Source organism: Ochotona princeps, chromosome 19 (assembly GCF_030435755.1).
Source record: "Ochotona princeps isolate mOchPri1 chromosome 19, mOchPri1.hap1, whole genome shotgun sequence".
Classification (NCBI taxonomy): domain Eukaryota; kingdom Metazoa; phylum Chordata; class Mammalia; order Lagomorpha; family Ochotonidae; genus Ochotona; species Ochotona princeps.
The window spans coordinates 43893883-43915982 of NC_080850.1; the positions used below are offsets into that span (position 1 = coordinate 43893883).

General features: G+C 46.4%; 1 protein-coding gene and 1 long non-coding RNA gene across 3 annotated transcripts in view; one reads left to right on the top strand and one right to left on the bottom strand.

Moving 5' to 3' along the window:
• LOC131482608 (uncharacterized) overlaps positions 1-22100 on the bottom strand; it is a 75165-nt gene that overhangs the window by 40018 nt on the left and 13047 nt on the right. The window contains exons 3-4 of the long non-coding RNA XR_009247157.1: positions 5307-5552; positions 602-651 (exon numbers count right to left, since the gene is read on the bottom strand). This is a non-coding gene — a long non-coding RNA (uncharacterized LOC131482608). The remainder of the gene's footprint in view (positions 1-601; positions 652-5306; positions 5553-22100) is intronic.
• LOX (lysyl oxidase) lies at positions 8228-18335 on the top strand. Of its 2 annotated transcripts, XM_058677386.1 has the most exons (7): positions 8230-9382; positions 9664-9772; positions 11007-11144; positions 12643-12799; positions 15211-15306; positions 15640-15755; positions 18056-18335. In XM_058677386.1, the coding sequence occupies exons 1-7, from the start codon at positions 8761-8763 to the stop codon at positions 18060-18062; spliced, it is 1245 nt and encodes a 414-aa protein (XP_058533369.1). In that variant the 5' UTR covers positions 8230-8760; the 3' UTR covers positions 18063-18335. The 2 variants fall into 2 exon arrangements, with proteins under 2 accessions (XP_004586416.2, XP_058533369.1); XM_004586359.2 differs by lacking the exon at positions 18056-18335 and having other exon boundaries at positions 8228-9382; positions 15640-15759.

Sequence of the window (22100 nt, forward strand, 5' to 3'; positions counted from 1 at the left end):
AACTAGTTACTCATGGAGGAGGAAGGTTGTGAGAACTAAACCTCAACTCGCACTGTACAACCCACTCAAAAGCAGTTTGAAATGGATTGTAGATTTACACCCTAAGTCCTAACTAGAAAATTTCTAGGATTAAACATGGAAGAAAATCTTCGTGGCACTGGGTTACAGAAAAAAAGGGGTGGTGGCGGTGCAATAGTGTAATGGTTAAAGTCCTCGCTTTGCACGCCCGAGATCCCATATGGGCGCCGGTTCTAATCCCAACAGCTCCACTTCTTGTGGCCTGGGAAAGTAGTCGAGAATGGCCCAAAGGGTTGCAGTGGCCAGGGCTGGGCCAGGCAGAAACCAAAAGCCAAGAGTTTCTCCCAGGCCTCCAACGTGGGTGCAGGAGCCTAGGCACTGGGCCATCTTCTGCTGCTTTCCTCGGGGCCTCTGGCAGGAAGCTACAGCAGAAGTGGAGCAGGCAAGACACCAAACAGTACTTATGTGGGACGCTGGCATTGTCAGTAATAGGTTTACCCACTATGCCACAATGCCAAACCTCAAATATTCTTGACATATGTCTCATACGAAACTTGAACCCCAAATGAATAGAAACTCTTACCTCAAAAGGCAAAAACTGGGCAAATGATTCAAACAGATACTGCACAGTATCTGCAAATTAAAATGACGGTAAGACCCCACTTTCTACCCAAGGGCTAACACCGGTCACACAGAAATGACAGGGGAAGTCCGGATGTGGCCAGTGCAGAAGTACTGAGTACAGCACTTGCGCCATCACTGAAGAGGTCTTCATCAAAATCACAAAAGCTTCTGCCTGCAAGGTACAGCTCCACCTCTAGTTCCAGGAAAGAAACAAGAACACAGCCCCAAAGCACAATTTCTGGATGAATGCTCACAGCAATTTGAATTTATAATAGTTGCAATCCAGGACAATTCAAAAAAGAAAAAGAAAGAAAACTGAACAGTTTGAAAGTAAAAAACGCCCAAGGAAGAAATAAATAAATTATAGTATGTTCATAGAATGAAATACTAATCAAGAAAAACAAAAGAACCAGCAATGGAACGATCAGACAGAGGAATGTCCCAGACATTGTGCTAAGCAGAACAGACACAGAAAGGGGCTCACTGGGCGATGTCCATTTCCACGGAGGTCTACAGCAGACCAAACAGGAGGGAATTCAGAGCCAGGCTGGCCTGGGGAAAGCGCTGTGTGGGCTGCAGGGCACTGAGTGGAACTGCGTGTGGCCCTGGAATCCTGAGAGGATTATTGCTCTGTTCCTTACTCCTGGTCCTGTTTATCAGGGCACACATATCTGCTAGAGCCCATGGGCCTGCATCTCTGAGGGCCATGTATCTTATTTTATATAGCCAAATCTCAGTCACATTGATTTCTTTTGCTCCATCAGATGAGCAAAAGGGGTACTTGGAACGCACACACACACACACACACACACACACACACAAACACACCCCTGTCCATCAATAGTCTTCATCGACTTTTAAATCCTAATGCCTGGGCACCAAGCAGTCAGTTACCAACTGCTCAGGGTCTACCATAAGCTTGATTCTCTGCCATCCACTCACAAACATTTTATCTTTCCAACGATTCTGTAAAAGCGCTTACTCCATTTCTCATGGAGAACTGAGTCTGGGAACGGCTAGGTTAATTTGTCCAAAATTGCACCAGGACAGGTAACAGTCATCCGGCCTGCCCACATGACTTACCTGTATTCTTTCTACAACTTGTCACCTTCCCAGCTACCTTGTAAATCATACTTATCCCAAAGCCATTTACCCACTGGCGCTCAGCTAACACTCCTTGGTAGTACAGTCAGTTAATTAGCCTGCTCACAATCTCCTTGTCAAGTAAACTTTCATGAGTCATTCAGTTTGTTTCCAGTAACTAAAGAAAGAAAAGAATGCTCACCTTCTTCCTGCTTCACAGGGTGAGACTTTAATACAGTGGTTACTGACATGACAGACCTGGGATTAGGGTGGAGTTGTGCCAACTTTTAATGGACCCTGTTGCTTAACCATTATAGGCATCAGTTTCTTATTCACGAAATCAAAGTATTAAGAACTACCACACAGGGTGGCTGCTAGGGCAACAGAAGCGAATGCATTCAAGCTTTCTGCATTGAGCTGGGAACACAGGAAGTAACAGGTAACAAAGCTTGTTATCAATGAGAAGGCAGGTGTTGTCCTGCAGGTAATGGAATCATTTACTTTTGCTACTATCATTATTTTATTACTACATGCTTTCTCTACCGCTGACACACTTAACTAACTGGAAAAGGTCTTGGGTATTCACCACAATCATTCAGGCGAGACATATTTTTCATCACTGATAACTGTGAGACTGTAATTCAATATTTCATAACTTAATATTCTATTTAATATTTCAATACCCTTCATACTTTCCCAAATGCTACTTCTGCTAGAGACCAAGTGCCAACTATTTATAAAATCTTAAGTAAAGAGCACTGAAAACAAAGCTTAAAAGCATGTCATTGGCATTGGAGGCCTTTCTCTTTTTCCTAAGTAGCCCACAACAGTGTGACGTGTAGGAGTCAGAGTTCCTACTGAATCATGGCATTGGCCCTTAGGTTTTCTCTGCACCTTCCAGAGGAGCTTACCATAACTCATGGGACAGTTGGAATGTAAGAAAACAGGTGGAAGCCAGAGAAGCCCATGTTTACTATAATTACACCCATTCTGTAGCTACCTGTGCCTGCCTGAGCTTTGAGATCCTTTGTGTGAACAATTTTCATGTTTATGCTGCTATCTGATCAAGGAGAATGAAGATGATTAAATGAGCAGCATTCTAAACAGAACAGAAAGGCAAAGAGCTGTGGTTCCCAGAGTTGACTGCAGTACAATCGTAAACAGGTTTCATGTCCACAGTCCCCTCAAGAACTTCCTTTCTCTCTGCCTCACTCCAAACACGTATCACACCCTCAAATGTTCTGAGATCCGTGTTACAGAAGAGAGAGGAAGGAAAAAATCAAATGTGGAGAATTTCCTGTGGGTTGTCGGGCATGTCACCTTGTTCCTCTGAGCTTCAAGGGAAGGAAGCAGGCTCTGGAAGGAGATCAGGCAGGGGATGACTGCCTACTGCCAAAACCACATCACTGCACATGAGTGGGGCAGGAAAGTGTTGCCTGAGTGGAGCCTAATTACCCTCCTGAACTTCAAGGGCACTTCAAGAGGTTTGTGTTAAAAGAGAATCAAGAGGTGAGTTCATTTTAGCGCAGAAGACTTAATTTTTTTTTTTAGGAAGGTATTTTTTTTATTTCTATTTTTAATTTTTTTTATTCATTGATTACATTGTATTATGTGATACAGTTTCGTTGGAACTGGGAATCACCCCACCCCTCCCCCCGAGCGCAGAAGACTTTGAAACCCACTGCGAAGTCTTTCCCAATAGGCCTGTGCCATGAATATTTCAAAGACCCCTCATCAGTGTGGATTTCACATGTTTAGGCATCAGAATAAACTGACCTCTCCATTCCATTTTCCCATGAACTTTTTGAAATATCATTGCCTATCCCACTGACCCAGAGGATCATTCCTAGGTTATATTAAGTTAAATAACTGTTAGGATGCTGGAGAAGCCAGGAGGAGCCATACAGCTACAAGGATGCCAAGATGCAGACCTGGGAACACATCTTACTGTAGCAGTTCACAACAGAAATGATCTAGTGCATGCCACAAAAGCAGCTGCCTTTTCTGAGTCCAATCTAATCACCTGAGCTTGACTTGCAGGCAGTTTTGCCAGCTGGCTGAGCCCTTATTTTTGTGGTCAATAGAACAAATTCTTTTCAACTCTGATTCACTGCTGTTCTGAAAATTCACCCATTTTTCCCATCATCACATCGCTTGTTCTATTTTTCTATTTTGTTCCGGTGACTAACTGTCTTACCTTAATCACAATCAAATACGCACTGAGACACTCCCATTCTTGGAACTGCATTCCACTGTTTCAATTCCAAGGTGGCCAAGAAGATGGGTACTCAAATCCTCTGTATTTAAAGTTTATTATTTCTGGAAGTCTTATACCCACCTTGTTTACTGAGTTTTTCTGGGTTGGTTCTGTCTTGGCATGCAAGCAAGTGTGTACCAACTGTCTACTAGTTATATTTGGGAGACTATGTGGAAGCAGCATGTGGCAGAGGAGTGGGCAGAAGGGAAGATAAACATGCTGCTAACTTTAAGGCTTAACTCGCTCTGCTCCTCTATTTGACTCTGACAACAATGACTTTCTCATGTTTACTGTATTTTCCTTCTGAATCGCCTTTGAAAATGTGATCCAGTGTCTTCGTTTGACTCTCAGTTTCTCTTGTGTTAGGTGCCTTTCCCACTTCTCCCCTCATTTTCCCTCCTCCAACTTTCCACTTTCTGTGTTGTTCCATAGGATGCTTGCATACTACACAATGACACACACACATTATCACTGTCTAAGAAGAATAGGGCAAACCTCCTGAGCCCAAGGAAAAGAATCCATGCTTGAACTGACTCCTCCGTGACATTACTCTTGAGCTTTTGGTAATTCAGAGGTCCTGCTTCTCACACTGGTCTTTCTACCTGACTCTGGTTCCTCCTTATATGAAATGTCCCTCATATATGTATATATTTATTTATATATATCAATGTATATGCAAGTCAGTATATATGCAATATATATGCAAACCAATGTATATGTGCAAATATATTTGATATATATAAAAATAAATATATATCTGAGGGACATTTCATATATATATATATATATATAAAATATAAAAATGTCTACCCTTGACCAATAGGTAGACATCATGGTTTAAAAACTGGATACTGGGTGTGGTAGCCTAGTAGTTAAAATTCTCACTTTGCACACGCCGGGATCCCATACGAGTGCTGGTTTATGTCTCAATAGCTCCACTTCCCATCCAGCTCCCTGCTTGTGGCCTGGGAAAGCAGCCAAGGACGGCCCAAAGCCTTGGGATCCTGCACCCGTGTGGGAGACCCAGAAAGAAGTTCCTGGCTCCTGGCTTCAGATCAGCTGAGCTCCAGCCATTGCAGCCACTTGGGGAGTGAATCATTGGATGGAAGATCTTCCTCTTTGTTTGTCTCCTTCTATGTATACCTACCTTTCCAATGTAAATAAATAAAATCTTTTAAAAAAAACCCTGTATATCAATGAGCATGGATGTAAAAAAAAAAAAAAAAAGAAAGAAAAAGTGAAAAGTAACATCACACCACTTCTCCTTGTGTGACACCTAGCATAGAATCCTCCACAAGAACACAGTATCACGGCCAAGACTCACGCTGGAATTTTATCAAGGCTAAGAGGCTGCATGTCACCTCCCCGGGACTGCCGCCACCATTGTCCGTGCTGTGATGCCAGGGCTGGTGGCGAGCCACTGTGATTTCTCCAGCTTTCTGAAGATGCCAACAAGCAGAGAGCACAACGTGTGACTAGATGGTCTCCCCCGGGGCTTGCAAACACTGCTCCCCAATGTGGTAGCCACATGGTGGCTTTTCAGCAGGCTGAGCCTCAGCCAAAGAGAATTCTGAGGAAATGAAAGAGAGAGAACATCAACTAAGCTTTTCATTAGGCTGTGTGACAAAGGGTCATGGCTCTTCTCTCGGAGCATGTTTGTTTAAAAGCAAAGAATTGTTACACATCATTTATTGCTGTAGTCAGCCATGTACACTCTGATAAGACATTTGTAAGACTGATTAAACAAATCTGAGAAAGGTGATTAAACTCATTCAGCTTTACAAGTGTAGTGCTTATGCAGGCCAATCATCATGGTGGTGTACTACACTTGAGAGCATAAATGTGCCCAACAACTATTTGTAAAGAGAATGCATGCTGCATTTTACTGATGGGAGAAATACGCACAGAACAAACTGTGATCTGCTGGCTAATTTACCTATAAAATATACTCCGTGTTTTGAAGTCCAAATCAAGGAATGCTCTGATTCAGTATCATTACCATAAAGAAACACAACAGTGAATGAACTGAAAGCAGCCAGAGTAACTGGGCTTCTCACAGAAATCAGAAAGGTTAAACCTAGGGAAAGACACTTTAGGTTTGGGTCAGTCCTCAAATCCTACAGATGACTCAGAACCAGAAAGGGTGAATCAGCCGTCCAAGGAGACATCTCTTCCCTCTTCCCCCCAGTCTGGCCAGAACACCAGGATGGAAAACAAGCACATCTTCGCCTCCTACCCACCCGGGGGGTGGAGGGAGCAGCTCTGGTCGGCCACTGGGACAGCGTGACCCCTGCAGCAGAAGTGTCCCCTTGGGAACCTGCGGTCAGTAATGGCAGTGTTGGGCTCTCTTCTGAAGAGGGATGACGACACTCTTCCCCCCTTCTGCTGCTCCTGTAATTTGGCCTGTCCACACAAATGATAAACACCTGTCCCTCCCCCTGCCCTCCATCTTGCCTGGTGGATGTGCAGACACGGCAAAGTTTATTTTAAGCACAGTGGCATGTCTGTAAGATGACAGTTGGGATTGTCTGAGACTGTGCTACAAAGAAGGCCTTGTGGATACGCTGTTGATGGGATTTGCACTTGGATTTGTAGCTTTTTCATACAAACCATGGGTTTGCTACTCCAGTGGCAAGATGGATTCCACCCAGTATCTCTTTGTAACTAAAACGTGTGCAGGTTCCAGCAAAGCATGTTAACTGGAAAAGAGTCAAATCTATCACTCCGGACTTGGAATCATGTGAGCTCAGCCCGTGAGAGAAGGAGTCTCAATGGCTCACAGCTTCAATCTGAGTTCTAGATGGCCGATACGAGAAGTCGACTTTGATGGGCAGACAACAGATGTCGATTCTCATCGAGCGCCTCTACCAAGGAATGCAGCACAGGAATGGGAGAAAACGCTGAGAACCAAGAGACTGACCTACCTGAGTTCAGTAGGTAGCAAAATCTGACACATTATTTAGTACTAGAAGGAGTTGCCTTGGGACCTTTATGTCACGGCACTAAATTAAAATTGTAGGGAGCAGGTGGGCTCAGGACCTCCAGGTAGTCAGGGAGAGGGAGGTTCTGGCCTGAGAGAAAAGGGAAAGATTATGAGTATGGCAGTCAAAGCCTCAGCTGCCACAACGTGGTGGCCACGTGCGGACGATCCACTGTATCAGGAACAGGTGCTTCCACAACACATCAGTGATGACAGCAGTGAGGGGGGGGGGGTACTCAAAGCTGGTTTGGAGCAGCAGTTTTTGAGGTTTTCTTTTTTTTTTTAAAAGATTTATCTTATTTTTATTACAAAGTCAGATGTACTGAGAGGAGGAGAGATAGAGAGGAAGCAGAGCTGCCGGGATTAGAACCAGCAGCCATATGGGATCAAGGCGAGGACCTTAGCCACTAGGCCACACTGCCGAGCACTAGAGCAACAGTTTTATACTGGGCCATTGACTACCAATCTTTGTAACGGCCCCCAGTGCTGGGTGATGTGTAAACAACTGGCCCAGGGAGCATCACTTGGTTAGGATAAGGGATTCTCCTCCTCCTGGTTTTCCTTTCTGCTTCTCCTACCCTGTTCTTCTTCCTGTCAGCCAAACTCCCAGCCCGCTACTCTCCCAACACCTCCGCCTAGCCTGGAAGATCCATCCGCTGGGAACCCTGATACCGGCTTGCAATGTGCAACAATGGCTAATACAAATTTTCAAAAATCCTAAATCAAGCTGTCTTACTGGATGCAAAAGCCAAAAGTCAGACAGAATGCGGATTTGTGCAAGCCTTGGGGGGGAGGGGAGTCTACTGTGAGGCAGCCTGTGGTTTGCCTTGTCTGTGGAGGCATCCTCGCAGACCCCAGAGAGCAAAGCCAGAGCTCATGCCCACTCCCAGAGCAAAGCAGGCCTCTTTTGGAAAGGAGACAGGTTTATACACGGCTCCGGCCTTGGCAAGCTTTGTTCCCTATAAAATCTCGCTTTGGGTTGTTCAAATATCCACTGTAGGAAACAAATTTGCAACCCATTTCTCAAGTTACCTACACTCAGAAAAACAAAATTTGATACCCCGGGGTTTCTGCGTGCAGGGCGCTTCCCATCAGAGCGAGCGAGGGCGCAAGGGGCAGGGCGTCTGCTGAACTCCCTGCCGGAGCCCCGGCTCACCCCCAGCGCCCTCCCCAACCTCACCACTTCCCGCCTCTCCAGGCCCGGTGACCTCATAGCATTTTTCTCCATGCATACTTTGGCGGCGTCCCACGGCCTGGCTGCCGTTGCCTGTCTGAGTCTTTTGAAATTCCTGCATGTTCGCCCCAGATTAAACCGAGCGTCTCCGGCCGCGCGCTGCGTCCTGAACGCGCGCTGTGCAACGTGTCTGGGGGCGGCGGCCAGGCGGGCGGGCGGGCGGGCGGGGCGGCGGCCCGGAGCTGTCCGCCCCGCACGTTTCCAATCGCATTACGTGAACAAATCGCCGAGGGCCGGCCGCGCCAGGACGGCTTGTGTAACTTTGCAAACGTGCCAGAAAGTTTAAAATCTCCCCTTCTTCCTCCTCTGCAGACGCTGCCCGCACGCCGGGCCACTGTGCCGCTCCCCGCCTTCCAGAGCGACCCAGAGAGGCGAGAGCCACACGAGCCACGTCCCAGCAGCCACCCCAACTGGGGAAAGGGCCACGGCGGGGCTGAGGGACAGGCCTTGCGCCCCCCTCCCGCTCCCCTTCCTCACGTGACCTGAGCCTCATTTTTTTGTTTGTTTTGTTTTTTCCATTTTCTCCGAGCAGCGAGTGCTGGGGACAACCCCGTGCTGGGAGCGATGCTCTGCGCCTGGACGGTGCTCCTGCTCGGGCCACTGCAGCTCTGCGCTTTGGTGCGCGGAGCCCCGCAGACTGCAGGCCAGCAGCGGCCCCCGCGTGAGCCGCAGCCACAGCCGCAGCCCGCTGCTCCGGGCACCTGGCGTCACAGGATCCAATGGGAGAACAACGGGCAGGTGTTCAGCCTGCTGAGCCAGGGCGCCCAGTACCAGCCGCAGCGTCGCCGCGACCCGGGCGCTGCCGCCCAGGGTGCCCAGCGCGCCGCCGGCCAGCAGCCCCGCACGCCAGTGCTGCTGCTGCGTGACAACCGCACGGCCGCGGCGGGGGCCACCGCCAGCCGCCCCCGGCCCGCCGCCCGCCACTGGTTCCAAGCCGGCTACTCGCCATCTGGGGCCAGTGATGCCAGCCCTTCGCGCACAGGCAACCGCACGGCACAGGGCGAGCTCCCGGCGCTCAGTAACCTGCGGCCGCCCAGCCACGTGGACCGTATGATGGGTGACGACCCGTACAACCCCTACAAGTACTCGGATGACAACCCCTATTACAACTACTACGACACCTACGAGAGGCCCCGGCCTGGCAGCAGGTACCGGCCCGGGTATGGCACCGGCTACTTCCAGTACGGTAAGCGCCCCACGAAGTGCGCCCTCGACGTGGCTGCTGGGTGCGGCGGGGCCAGGCCTGGCAGATGCGGTCCCTCCCCTTGCCACTCCCGACCTGGCAGCAGTGGAATCTGCCGCAAACAATGCGCTTGGCCCCCTGCTGCTGCCTCTGCACTTTGCTTCCCAGCCCCAAGAGCCCCCTCACTCCTGCACCCTCAGCCGCTGGGCGCAGGAGATGGAGCTAGGCACCTGTGGGGCCAACAGCACTTCTCACCTCAGCGCCTGTCGCCTGCTGACGTTTAGGTCTCCCGGACCTGGTGCCGGACCCCTACTACATCCAGGCGTCCACGTATGTGCAGAAGATGGCCATGTACAACCTGCGCTGCGCTGCGGAGGAGAACTGCCTGGCCAGGTACAGGCTGGGGTCTTGGCCGGTGACTCCTTGGCGCCTGGCACTCAATGCTTCTGTTCCGTAAAGATAGGAGCTCGGAAATGGGACATGATCTCTGGGCCATGCTGACCTCCTGCATGGAGGGCTAATAGTTTGAAGATTTCTAAGCGTTCTGCCTCTCAAACTGCACGCGCACGAAGGGAGGGGTCAGGGGTGGGGTGCTGGAGCAAACCCTTCTCTTGGATATGGGGTACCGCATGATATTTTCCCACCAAGACTCTTTAGAACCAAGTGTTTCCATTCACCTGCAAAACCAAGTCTGCATGAATGCAGAGAAGGTTCTAGTAACGGCAGAGCAGTCCCCTGTCTCTCGGGATCAGAGTGGGGGCAGATCTGCCACTGTGGCTGTCCTCAGTGGGAATGGCTGACTCTCCCTCTTTTGTCTAAGGCCACGGCTAACTTGGTTGTTTGCTGTTGGCTGCAGCCAACATGAGACCGTGAGGCAAGAGCTAAAATAAAAGAACCGTTTCTGGATGGGGCCTTTCTGTCTTGGCTGCTGCGGAGCCAGCAGAGGGAGCAGGCCATGAAAAAATGCTAATGTAAAATAAGGTCATGAATGGTAGGGAGCCTCCTCAGAGGAGAGCTAGGAGCAGGGGCCCAATGGCACCTGCACATTCCTTCAGCCCTGGCTCAGCTGGGACAAGAAATGCAAGCTGGCTTTTGTTGCTGGTCTTCCTAACCTTCCTCCCTCAGTCTTCTGTGATGTCACACAGTGAGAGCCTCTTGGTATAAGGCTGGTGAAGTGAACCCCTTGAATGATCTGAACTCCACAATGATTTTTGTTAGTTTTAGTTATCTTAGTAATTGAAGAAACGTCCCACCTGAATTCAAATCCTTAATAAATATCCACGGGTTTTTAACTGGGACAAATTCCACATCTGTTTCACTGTTTCCTACAGTGGAAGGAGTTTTCGTACCAAGTTAACCTTTCTCATGGTGGTTGTTAGTGCTGCATTTACTGCATTTTTAAGTTCTACCTGGAAGTAGGTTTTGTCTTTCACCGGTTCCCAGGTCTGCAACGAGCTCTCACTACTCAGGGACTCTGCCAGGAAAGGGAGATTCAGCAAACAGTGAAACAGCAGAATGCCCTGGCCTGCGAGAACCTCCTCTGGTCCTGCCAGGGAAGAAGTGGTGCACTCTCGTGTAGCAGTTATTATTCTGTGACCCCAGTAATTGTCTCCCCTTTCACATCCAGCTCAGCATACAGGGCGGATGTCAGAGACTACGATCACAGGGTGCTGCTCAGATTCCCCCAGAGAGTGAAAAACCAAGGCACTTCAGACTTCTTACCAAGCCGACCACGGTACTCCTGGGAATGGCACAGTTGTCATCAGTAAGTGTGGGGCTGCCTGGGTCCTCGCGGGTTGCTTTTCCCCTTTTGCTGATGGTTGTCAGATGATGGGCCTACATCGTCTTTCTTACCCAAAGGGTGCACATTTTCTTCTATGGAATTTTACTTCGTCAAAGGAGACAATCCACCAGCTGGTAGATGTTATCTCTGGGACTGGAAATTCCAAGTCCAACTGGATACAGGACAGCAGCTGCCTTCAGAGCAGCTTACAGTTGTATATACACAGGATTTCTGAAACAGCTAAATGCTCCTAGAGTGAGCTGTTGTTTAAAAATGATTGAGTTACTTATTTGAAAGGCAGAGTTAGAGAGAGGGAGTGATGAGAGACAGAGACAGAGACACAGAGAGAGAGAGAAACCTTCTGCCAGCTAGGTCCTTCTCCAAAAGGTTGTAACAGCCAGGGCTGGGCCCTGCCTAAGCTAGGAGCTGGGAACTGCATCTGAGTTTCCCACTAGGTGCAGGGGCCCAGGGTCTAGCCATCCTCCACCGCCTTTTGAGGCATGCTAGCAGGGAGCTGGGTCATAAGTGGAGTGGCTGGGACTAGAACTGGCGCCCATATGGGACGTCAGTCTTCCAGGTGATGGCTTTGCCCGTGGTAGCACAGCACTATCCCCTTCAGTGGCCTTTAATTAAGACCACGTGTTGCTATCAAAAAGATTGGAATTGTTTTCAGACATGCAAACGATACACTTGGTGAGCCATGAAGGACACTTCTACTTTTCTAAAAGTCTGTATCTAACCCATAGTGATTTCTATTCCATCCTCCACTTAAACCTTTTCCCATGAGGTCATGGTGCTTTTGCCCTGGTGTTTATTGCCAGGAAATCCTAATGTGTGACCTTCAACTTCCTTTCTGAAATTCACGCCACTTCTCATTGTTTCTTTTCGCCTGGCGTGAGTTGAACACCTTGGAGTTGATGAAATGCGAGGAGTAGCCCCGGGCCACCCAATTTGCTAGTCAGATAAGAATGTTTTATTTCTCAGCCTGAATTCATCCCATTTTAACAGTAGTGGTGGATAAAACCTGCCATCATTTCTCCTCTGCATTTCAGTCAAGATTTTAAATATATGAGCACTGCGTTGTCTAACGTGTCAGAGACAGTCATGTGCTGCTTCTGTGGAGTGGCACATCTGTTGTGCAGCCAAGGCAGAGCTAGCGGAGAACACACACCAAGCTTCCCTGCAGCATAGATAATTTATTAGTCAGCTCTGTTAATATCCAACGACTATACCTGGTAGATTGGAAAAGCAAAATACTCTTTAAGTCTTTACCATGAGTACTAAAGAAAGTTTGTGGGGCACTATTGTAGCCTAACAAATTAAGCTGTGCCTGCATTGCCAACATCCTTTCTGGGCTCTGGTTTGAGTCCCGGGTGCTCCATTTCCAGACTAGCTCCCTGCTAATGTACCTGGGAATGCAGGTCCTCAGCATTGTCCCTGCCTGTCACTGACACTGTACCTCTGTCGTGTGGGTCGTTAGACACTACCACAGCATGGACGAGTTCAGCCACTACGACCTGCTTGATGCCAACACCCAGAGGAGAGTGGCTGAAGGGCACAAAGCGAGCTTCTGTCTGGAGGACACCTCCTGCGACTATGGCTACCACCGACGATTCGCGTGTACTGCCCACACACAGGTAGGTGAGAGGTACCCAGAGAGCAGGACCCCAGGCCTCTGCAAGAAGCCACGTGTCTGTGTTCTCTGCTCCCGACTCTCTGAACAATTGCTTCATTTTTCACATTATCAAGCTGGAAAAGAGTTGGGAAAAGGACATCTGCACTCATTCCTTACTTAAACATCAAGGGGAATAAGGTAGCAAAGAAATTGCTGTTTGTGCACCTGCTAAACCTTCCTCTCCCCCTCTGTTATGCTAAAAACAGAACAGTGCTTGAGGTTAAAAAGAGAAAATGTGTAAGGTTCTTAAAAGGTGCTTTAAAGAGTTGTCTCTTTCAATAACAGGAACAAGAACCAGAGGATACAGTTTCTTTCTGCACACATATACTTAAACTACAGTATAATTGATGGCAGATGTCCTTTGGATGGATATTTTAAAATACTGCTGACCTAAGCGGTTTCGAGGTCTCAGAATTGGAAAATGTGTGTCAGTTAAAAAGCCGTGTTGAGATTTCCATATGAAACCCTAATTTGTAAGAGGACATTCTAATTTTACTGTAACCCAAATCTTGGCGAGGAGCGGCGGATGCATATAAGCCAGGGCTAGAGGGATCTGCAGCTGTCATCTTGGGAAGCGATTTCCAGGCCTGCAGTAGGAAGCTTCATGATGACCTAAATATTGCCATCTCTTCTTTCCCTGAGCTTGGACAGAACAGTGATGGCGAGAACTGGAGGGGTTGGGGAGGCTTGTGGTGTAAATGCTCCAAGCTCTGGGGCAGTATTTCTTATTTAAGCAACAAGAGATGTCACTGGCCAGTGTAACAGGCATGTGTGTGTAGGCTGCCTGTTTGTTCAGTGGCCTGTGGGCCTCCTAGCACCACAGCGATAGGGACCTGGAGTTTATCTCTCCACTTACAAGAGGAGGTATAGTGGATGGCTCACTCTTCAAATAGCTGCCTCCGGTATTCTAGGAATTTACAGTGTTTCCACCTCTCTAATCCTTGGAGTGCACCCCACTTCATTTTCTGTGGAGGCCTTCTTGTATATATCCTCTGGATACACTCCTGCATTGCAACTGACTTCAGCATTCCTCCACCCCATCGGGCCCTAACTTCTCTTGAACATGAACCTAATTTAAAAAACAAAACATTCTCAATGTCAACTTTGATTAGTTTTACTATAAAGGTGATTCAGTGTATTCAAGTGTGAAGCAAAGACTGACTTCTTTTTGCTTTAATGTAATGTCTGTGTTCTAAGCCAACAAAGTAAAATACTGAATACAAATAGTAAATACAAAACCAAAGGCAGTCACATTAGCTTTGCTGATTGTATAGTAAATGGTTGTGTTAGCTAAACCCAAGCAGCTGACCAAGGTTCTACAAGTGATCTGGTTCTTCCTTCAATTCAATGAGCAGTCTTGGTGACAATATGATTGACAGTATAGAGGAACAGAGGGTAAGTTCACTGATGGTGTGCTGGCTGGACCCAAATCTCCTGAACTCAAAACCAGCTCAGCCACTTGCTAGCTGTGTGTCCCTTGGTAAGTTACTTGACTTTGGTGCGCCTCAGTTTCTGCATTAATAAAACAAAGACAATGTCTTATGCAGTGATTAGAATTAGAGTTGCATAATTAAAATCTTCCTACTTTAGATTTATTTATTTTTATTGGGAATCAGATTTACAGAGAGAAGGAGAGACAAAGATCTTCCATCTGCTGGTTTACTACCCAGGTACCCGCAATGTCTGGAGCTAAGCTGATCTCAGGGCAGGAGCCAGGAGCTTCTTCCAGATCTCCCACATGGGTGCAGGGTTCCAAGGTCTTGGGCTATCCTCTATTGCTTTCCCAGGCCACAAGCAGGGAGCTATATGGGAAGTGGAACAGCTTGGACATAAACCAGCACCCATATAGGATCCCGGCAGATGCAAGACAAGGGGTTTAGCCACTAGGTTATTGCGCTGTGCCAGGTCAGGAGTTGCCTGTTTAACATGAATACAATTCTTCTTGGCGTGTGACAATGCTTGATGAATGTTAGCCAGTCCGTGCTACAAGGCAGACAGTAACATGGGAGAACCCTCATAAGATGTGTTCTGTTGGATGAAGGATTTCTCTGCAGAGGGACATTTGGGCTATGTTAATTATTAAGTGGTCCAAGGTCAGTAGTGGCCCATTCTGTGACTTAAGGATGTCACTGGTGACTTAGGTAGCTTTTTGGAAGTGAGGTGTGCCACTACTTAAACGAGTGGGTCCTGCGTCACTTTTAGCTGGAGATAAGGGAGATGAAAACTGATTCTACTTTTATGTCAGACCCTCGCAAGCACTAAATTATAAAATCATTTGCAAACATCAGCACTACCTAGTACCTAGTACCTAGTACCTTCGGCACTACCTGACCATGCACCACCGTTTTCACCTTCTGGCTCTGTCTGTTGCAGGGGCTGAGTCCCGGCTGCTACGACACCTACGCTGCAGACATAGACTGCCAATGGATTGACATTACAGACGTACAGCCTGGCAACTACATTCTCAAGGTAGAGATCTTTGCAGACAGTGCACGGGTGTCCACGGCAGGCCTATGGACCTCTCTGCGCAATTCAAATGTTAAACACCATGGGCTTCCAAGTGTTCATGCCTCTTCTAGAACCATTTGCAAACAATAGGAAGATGAAAAATATCTCCTATTTGGAAGAACTTCAGGGGAGAATGAATCTCCACCTTAGTGTCTCAGGAATATGTGTTCCCACATACTCCATTCCCAGTTTAATGGAACTGAAATCTCTCATGAATAATTCCCTATGGTAGCCCTGTGGGAATAGGTAGAAATAGACCAGTCCTCAACTGCCAATGCTGTTTCTGTTGCGTAGGTCAGCGTCAACCCCAGCTACCTGGTGCCGGAGTCAGACTACAGCAACAATGTTGTTCGTTGTGACATTCGCTACACAGGACATCACGCGTATGCCTCGGGCTGCACAATTTCACCGTAAGTCTCCCTTGCTCTGTGTGTCAATTTGTAGCCAGAATTTGCTTTAATGAAGGCTAGGTAGGTTCACCAGCTTGTCTTCTGTCCTACCCCATTCCTGCTGCTCCACAGTGGCTGGGAAATGCATCATAGCGATACTGACTGGCTGCTACCTGCCGGATAAGGAGAATGTCCTCAGAGAGAGACTGACCACTCAGCAGCTCAGGCCTGGACAGTGAGAGGCACCAGTGGCTCCGTGTCAGCAGGAGGGGGCAGCAGAGCTAGCCTAGACACTCCCGCATCACCAGAGTTTTCTCTGTCATCCAAACACAAGAGCAGTGATTTGCTGCACTTCAACCTGCTGGCCAGGAGCTTTCCCAGGTGCTCTGCAAGCTCTGCCTGCAGGCTTCACTCCCCAGCTGGGCTCTACACAAGCCCCTGCTCGATTCCCAGAGCCCTGGCTGGAGGCCATGGCCCCAGGTCCTCAGGTGGAGCCAGGTGGGAGGACATCTTCCCTAATTCACCAGAAGGAGCAGAGCTTGGGTTGTGCAAATGTCATCATAGCATTGGCCATGGAAAAGCCTCTGACAGCCAGGGACTGGCCCTGAGGAAATCGACTGAGATTTGTTCTCATGAGCCACAACACAGAAAGCCTGGATTGTTCCATGCACCATGTTTTGAGAAGCTGGTCATGGTATGGTAGAAACCCCTAGAACATCACTGCAATCTAAAGTCAAATAAATGCATTAGTTACAATGAGATACAATCCCTCCCTTCCACTCACAGCAGTTCCCGAGAGCTGCCTCCATTGCTAAAAATCCACCTTCTTATCATCAGTAGAGTCCAGTGAAGTGGATATGGCCAGGACATAGATAAAAGCAATAGTCCTGTTAGTCTCCGACAACAGGGTGATTCTACAAGAGGGATTCCCGCTGTGACACCATTTTCATTACAGTTGAGCTGCAAGAGTGGTTGAGGTCCTGCATTAATTAGCAATACTAATCAGATGAAAATATTAGGAAGCATCAGCACCCACAGTTAGTGATTCATATTAAGATGACCAAGCTTGCTTTATGAAGTCCAAGTGAAAGGACCCATGCAGAATGCTGGACTCAGAGAGAAAATGCCCACCTTCAGGAAGAGGCAACTGGCCTCCTAGGTTGACTTTGACCTTGGACCTCCCTCACTGGGGACGGAGAATGCTCTTCAGCCTGAGATTGGGAAGTGACTTCAGCATGGACTTTTGAATTGGGCCTGGAAGCTGAGGCCTGCACTCCAGGGAGTGAAGCAAGGCCACGCTGGGACAGCTGGGAGGGGATGGCAGGGCATGTTTGCAAAAGATCAACTCAGCCCAAGTTTCATAGTTCCACAGAGCTAAGACTTGGGGAAAATGCAAGGAGGAAATAACTTGGGACCCAGATCAGCATTGAAGAGCAAGCTAACAGGTTTGAACTTCGTCCTCGGGGCAGGGAGGAAGCTCCGTGGTCTTTTGATAAAGGTGTGAGCTGCCTAAGGAAGGCCACATTGTCCAGCAGAGCACAAGGAGCATGACTAAGCCCCCGTTTCATAAACTTGTATGCAGGCAGCAGTGTGTCTAACTTCCATGCTTTAACCTAACAATGTATCACTCACTCTCAGTTCACTGATCCTTTTCCACGCTGATCAGATATTTCACAGCTTTCTTTGAGCATGTTAAAAAATCACACAGGGAGTAGGTATGTGTCATTAATGTTCCCTATCTTCCTTGTTACCACATTGTAAAAAAAAAATGTGGACTCGGAGAATGAAGATTCTATTCCGTTGTAAGATACTATGATTAAATTCTCTCTCCTTCCAGAATGCACTGGTCGGATGCTGATGGTTTACGACGTGGACTTGAGTGTATTCTCCCTTCTGCACATGGGTGTCTAGGGTCACAGTTTAAATGCAACAGTAGTTGATAAACTGGGTCAGATCCAGTAACATGGCATCACTGTGCACTCAAAGCCATGCCCAGGAATACCAATGCAAAGCAGTAGAGGGACCCTGGCTTTGGCTCCTGGGTTGTGTCACCCTTGTTCCAGGAATGAGCTCACGTAGCCAGGGCCACTGGTTCCAGAAGCCCTGCTTGTTCCAGAGGTTGTTTCACTCAAGAGTGTAGGCATCAGGAACTAACATAAAAGCCTTTTTCAGATGATCATGCAAGTAATGTATTCATGGTTGTTGCTTTGGCAGAAGGAAATTTCTAGATCAAGCTTTCAAAAGGTTGACTTTCAATGTGTCTCTGTATTCATTTGTGATACCAAGTTAACCATTCATCGTGTTTCGTTTCCTTACTCTAGGTATTAGGAAGCCAGCTCAAGCTCCCCATGGATCAATCAGTGCCTGGTGTTCTGAAGTGGGAAGAACGTAGAGAAGCTTCAGTAGGATTACATATTTTGAAAAAAGAGAACAGAAAACAATAACAGAATTTTTGTTGAGACTGTTCTGCATCAAAATACATAACTGGATTTTGAACATCTACATCAACATTATTTGGGAAACTCTTAATACTTATTATTCACAGTATTTCATGAAATAGCACAATGTTTCAATGCTGTAGTTGCATCCCTGGCTTTTTCAGAGAAATCCAAGCTTCTTATGCTTCTTTTGGAATTATAAATATAGCAATAATGAATGAGCCAACATTAGTTTCTACAGTGCTGGAACTTCAGCAGGTCATCCCAGGAACGGGCTTGTGTCAGTCCTGGCCTAGCTGAGTTGGGAACTGCTGCTCCTGCTGTGAGAATAGATGCAGACACATTTGGTGCTGAGCAAGAAACACATGACCATTGGTGTCAAGAAACGGTATAGGTAGCAGGAAAATAGCAGTGTATGTTTTCAGATAGTTATGTCCCTATATAAAAATGATGTTTGTGGTTTGTAAGTCGCATGACCTCATCCTGACATGGAGTGAACTGAGTAATGACCTGTTAGCTCCTGTCAGGTGATGCAGCCTCCATTTTTGAGTTTTTCCATGTGCAGGGGCACTTCCAGTGGACATCTTAAAAGGATCCTTCTGGGAACCCTACACATGGGACAGCTGTGTGACTGTGAAGTCACTCTGATGACAGATGGGATAAACCCATCTGTAATATTGGCATATTAAAGTCCCCACCAGAAGTAAAATTTCCTCGCTGACACAAAACCCATACAAACAAGTTTCCTAAACACCACTGTCTCTCAAATACTTTAAAAAAAATAGGAAAGATCTTGAGGTTTTCAACTTTTCTACCTTTAAAAAAGTTCAATTATTTAAAAAGAGAACTGATAAAAGAATTAAATTTTTCAGAATTGATGACACAGTGGATGCTATACCCTACAATACTGAACCTTGCTACTCAGCAGTCACACCTGACTGTGTATGCAACATGGTCCAAATTAACACAACACATGGCATTAGCCACTAGAGGGGTTAATCTACATGGAAAACATAAAACCTAGGTCTGTGCTGCATAATGAGACAGGTTTGACTTTGCTTTACACTGTGAACCACCACAGAATTCAGAGATTTTCTCTTTTGCCTAAATTCAAAAGATGCAGAAAGAATTTAAATTGGACTCTGAAGTGCATGGTGCTTTAAGCAGAAGTTTTCCTATGTTAGTAGGTTTCAAAATCTCCAGGCATTTCCAGTGCCAGATCAGGCTAGGCAGAATGTTCACAGTGAGTTGGCATCCTATTTTAATTGTCACAGGTGGTGTGGAGTCAACACCAATGACCAATAGCCATGTCCCCTCAGAGGGCACATACATGCTAAGAGGGGCTGGAAATGGACGGTAACCGAGGGGCGGTCAGCGGTACACTTGGTCCTTGCCTGCTGGGGCACATGCTTCCAACAGAGAATACAGACAGAACTTCCACCGAGCTAGTCTCTGAGCTGTGGGATGGCTTCTGAGACGCTCCTCTCTGGCTTAAATCGCTTCTTAGTTTTCAGACTGCAGTGTGATCTTTTCAAGTGATAATCTTTCCTAATAGAGATATTGTATCTGCTTTCCAAAAGAAACAAAAATGGTAAACAAAAACTACTGTCAGTGTTCATACTGAGCCAGACTGGCGTCTGCAGGTTGCACATTCCTGTCTTCATTGAGATCCTTACTCCTGTACTAAAGTCTAGCCAAAAATCATGGCCTTTGGACCCATAATGAAGACACGTTCCTAGTCATCTTTTGGGCCTCTCATCGTCCTGTCCATCCATCATCATCTGCCAGACACTCACCTGCTGGGTGTTGGAACATAGAAAAGACTTGCTAACTCCAGTCAGTATCTCTAGAATATCATTATTTTCCATTAAGTTCATAGAATTTTCAAGCTAAAAAAGATGTCTGCAGTTTAAGTCATTTTTCATGACCCTTCTTTATTTTAAAATAACTTAAAACAGCATATGCATTTACATATTTCTAATAATCAAAAATGTATTTCAAGTCTCTGAAGAACCTTCCCTTAAATGTAACATGCATTTTTTTTGTTGATTTTGAAAAAAAAAAATCAATGGGGAAGTCAAAGATTCTCGCTTATTCTCATGGTGTGTATTTCTTTCACGGCCATCACCCCACACATCCCCAGGTCTCCTGCAGGTGCTCACTCCTCACTTAATACTGCTGAACCTCAAGGAGTCTTCTCCCTAAACAACTGCCCAAACTCAGGTAATGGTTAGCTTGTAGGGAGAGGATTAATCAGAAGCTCATGTCAGCCTCGGCGGATTTTAATTCAAACACTTTCAACCTAAGAAGTAAGATATGCGATTTTAATACTAAGAAGAGACTAGCTTTGATACTCATCAAGGTTGTGAAAACATGAGCCAATAGGAAAGCAATTCTGTGATTCCATCATATGCCCTGTTATCCAATCTAAAGCCTGGCTGAGGGAGGGCCAGCCCTTTAACGTGAGGATTCAGCCTCCCACCAGTATCACGACATAAATTAATACACAACCTGCCTATTTCCAGAAAATCTTTATATTTTTATATAATAATTTTATTTACAGTTTCTATTCACTACACATTATTTTTAACAACTTTTTTTTTCTCTTGAAAATCTTACAGGATAAGCACAAACATTCCTGCTTTTCAGATTCTAGGAGACATTCAGTTCGACAAAATTTTTCTTTTACTCAGAGCCAACCGTTAGCAGACTGCATTGCAATAATTAATTTGTGGTCTGGTAGGGACTAAAAGATACCCCTTGTCTATTTGATGTCTTAAATTCATGCTCACAATCTGTGCATTCAAATTGAGGTTTGTCCCAGCCACTTTTGTACACAAGGTATTTCATTTATCCCTCAATTTAAAATGGTGCTGAATTGTTTCAACTTGAATGTAAAATGCATTAAGTCTTAGAGCGTGGGAATATAAACATTTAATTAATATATAATTGCTTGCTTTTAAGTGGCATGTCATTTGGTATTATGATGTTTTTAATGAAGTTTTCATTCCAAAATTTTCAGGAATCCTATTAGTAGAACATTTGTAACTTTGAAGAGCTTTAACTTTAAATGCCGACACACTGGCTTTATACTTGCCCTTGCCTTTTCATATTCTTTTATTATACGCCTATATTATGATTGCAAGACTATATAAAATGCCTTGAATAAATGATTCCAAGTATCTATCATGGTCTTTTATTCCTACATGCAAGTGAGTTATCTGATTTTGTTTGGGGCTAAAATGTTCAAGCCAGGGCCCGGTGCGATGGCCTAGCAGCTAAAGTCCTCACCTTGAATGCACCTGGATCCCATATGGGTGCCAGTTCTAATCCTGGCAGCCCCGCTTCCCATCCAGCTCCCTGCTTGTGGCCTGGGAAAGCAGTCAAGGACGGCCCAAAGCCTTGGGACCCTGCACCCGCGTGGGAGAAATTCCTGGCTCCTGGCTTTGGATCGGCGCAGCACCGGCCACTGCAGTCACTTGGGGAGTGAATCATCGGATGGGAGAACTTCTTCTCTGTCTCTCCTCCTCTCTGTATATCTGACTTTGCAATAAAAATAAATAAATCTTTTTAAAAAATGTTCAAGCCACATGGATGGTTATTGGTTTTGCTTAATTGCCTTTTGTATTAACAGATTGTTGGTGAGATCACATGAATGATATGTTACAATAGATACTGTCACACATGAATGGCTTGTAACTTTCATCACAATTACCAGCTACTTCCAAGGATACAGTGCGGGTGCTCACTACAAAATCACACCACTCGGATTAGGGCTTACAAGGAATATACATGAATACACCCACACCTTCATTCACGGGACACACTCAGCTAATTCTAAGTGCATATTATTTATTTGAGGAAAAATGTTACTGTAAGCCTCACTGAAACATGTAACAGTAGTGGTGTGGGCAACTGTGATACACCA

Excerpts from the sequence above, each read along its gene's own strand:
- LOX (XM_058677386.1), top strand. The coding sequence starts at position 8,761 with ATGCTCTGCGCCTGGACGGTGCTCCTGCTCGGGCCACTGCAGCTCTGC. Across the intron at positions 9,773-11,006 it reads GAGGAGAACTGCCTGGCCAG|CTCAGCATACAGGGCGGATG; the intron begins GTACAGGCTGGG and ends TTTCACATCCAG. Across the intron at positions 12,800-15,210 it reads CGTGTACTGCCCACACACAG|GGGCTGAGTCCCGGCTGCTA; the intron begins GTAGGTGAGAGG and ends TGTCTGTTGCAG.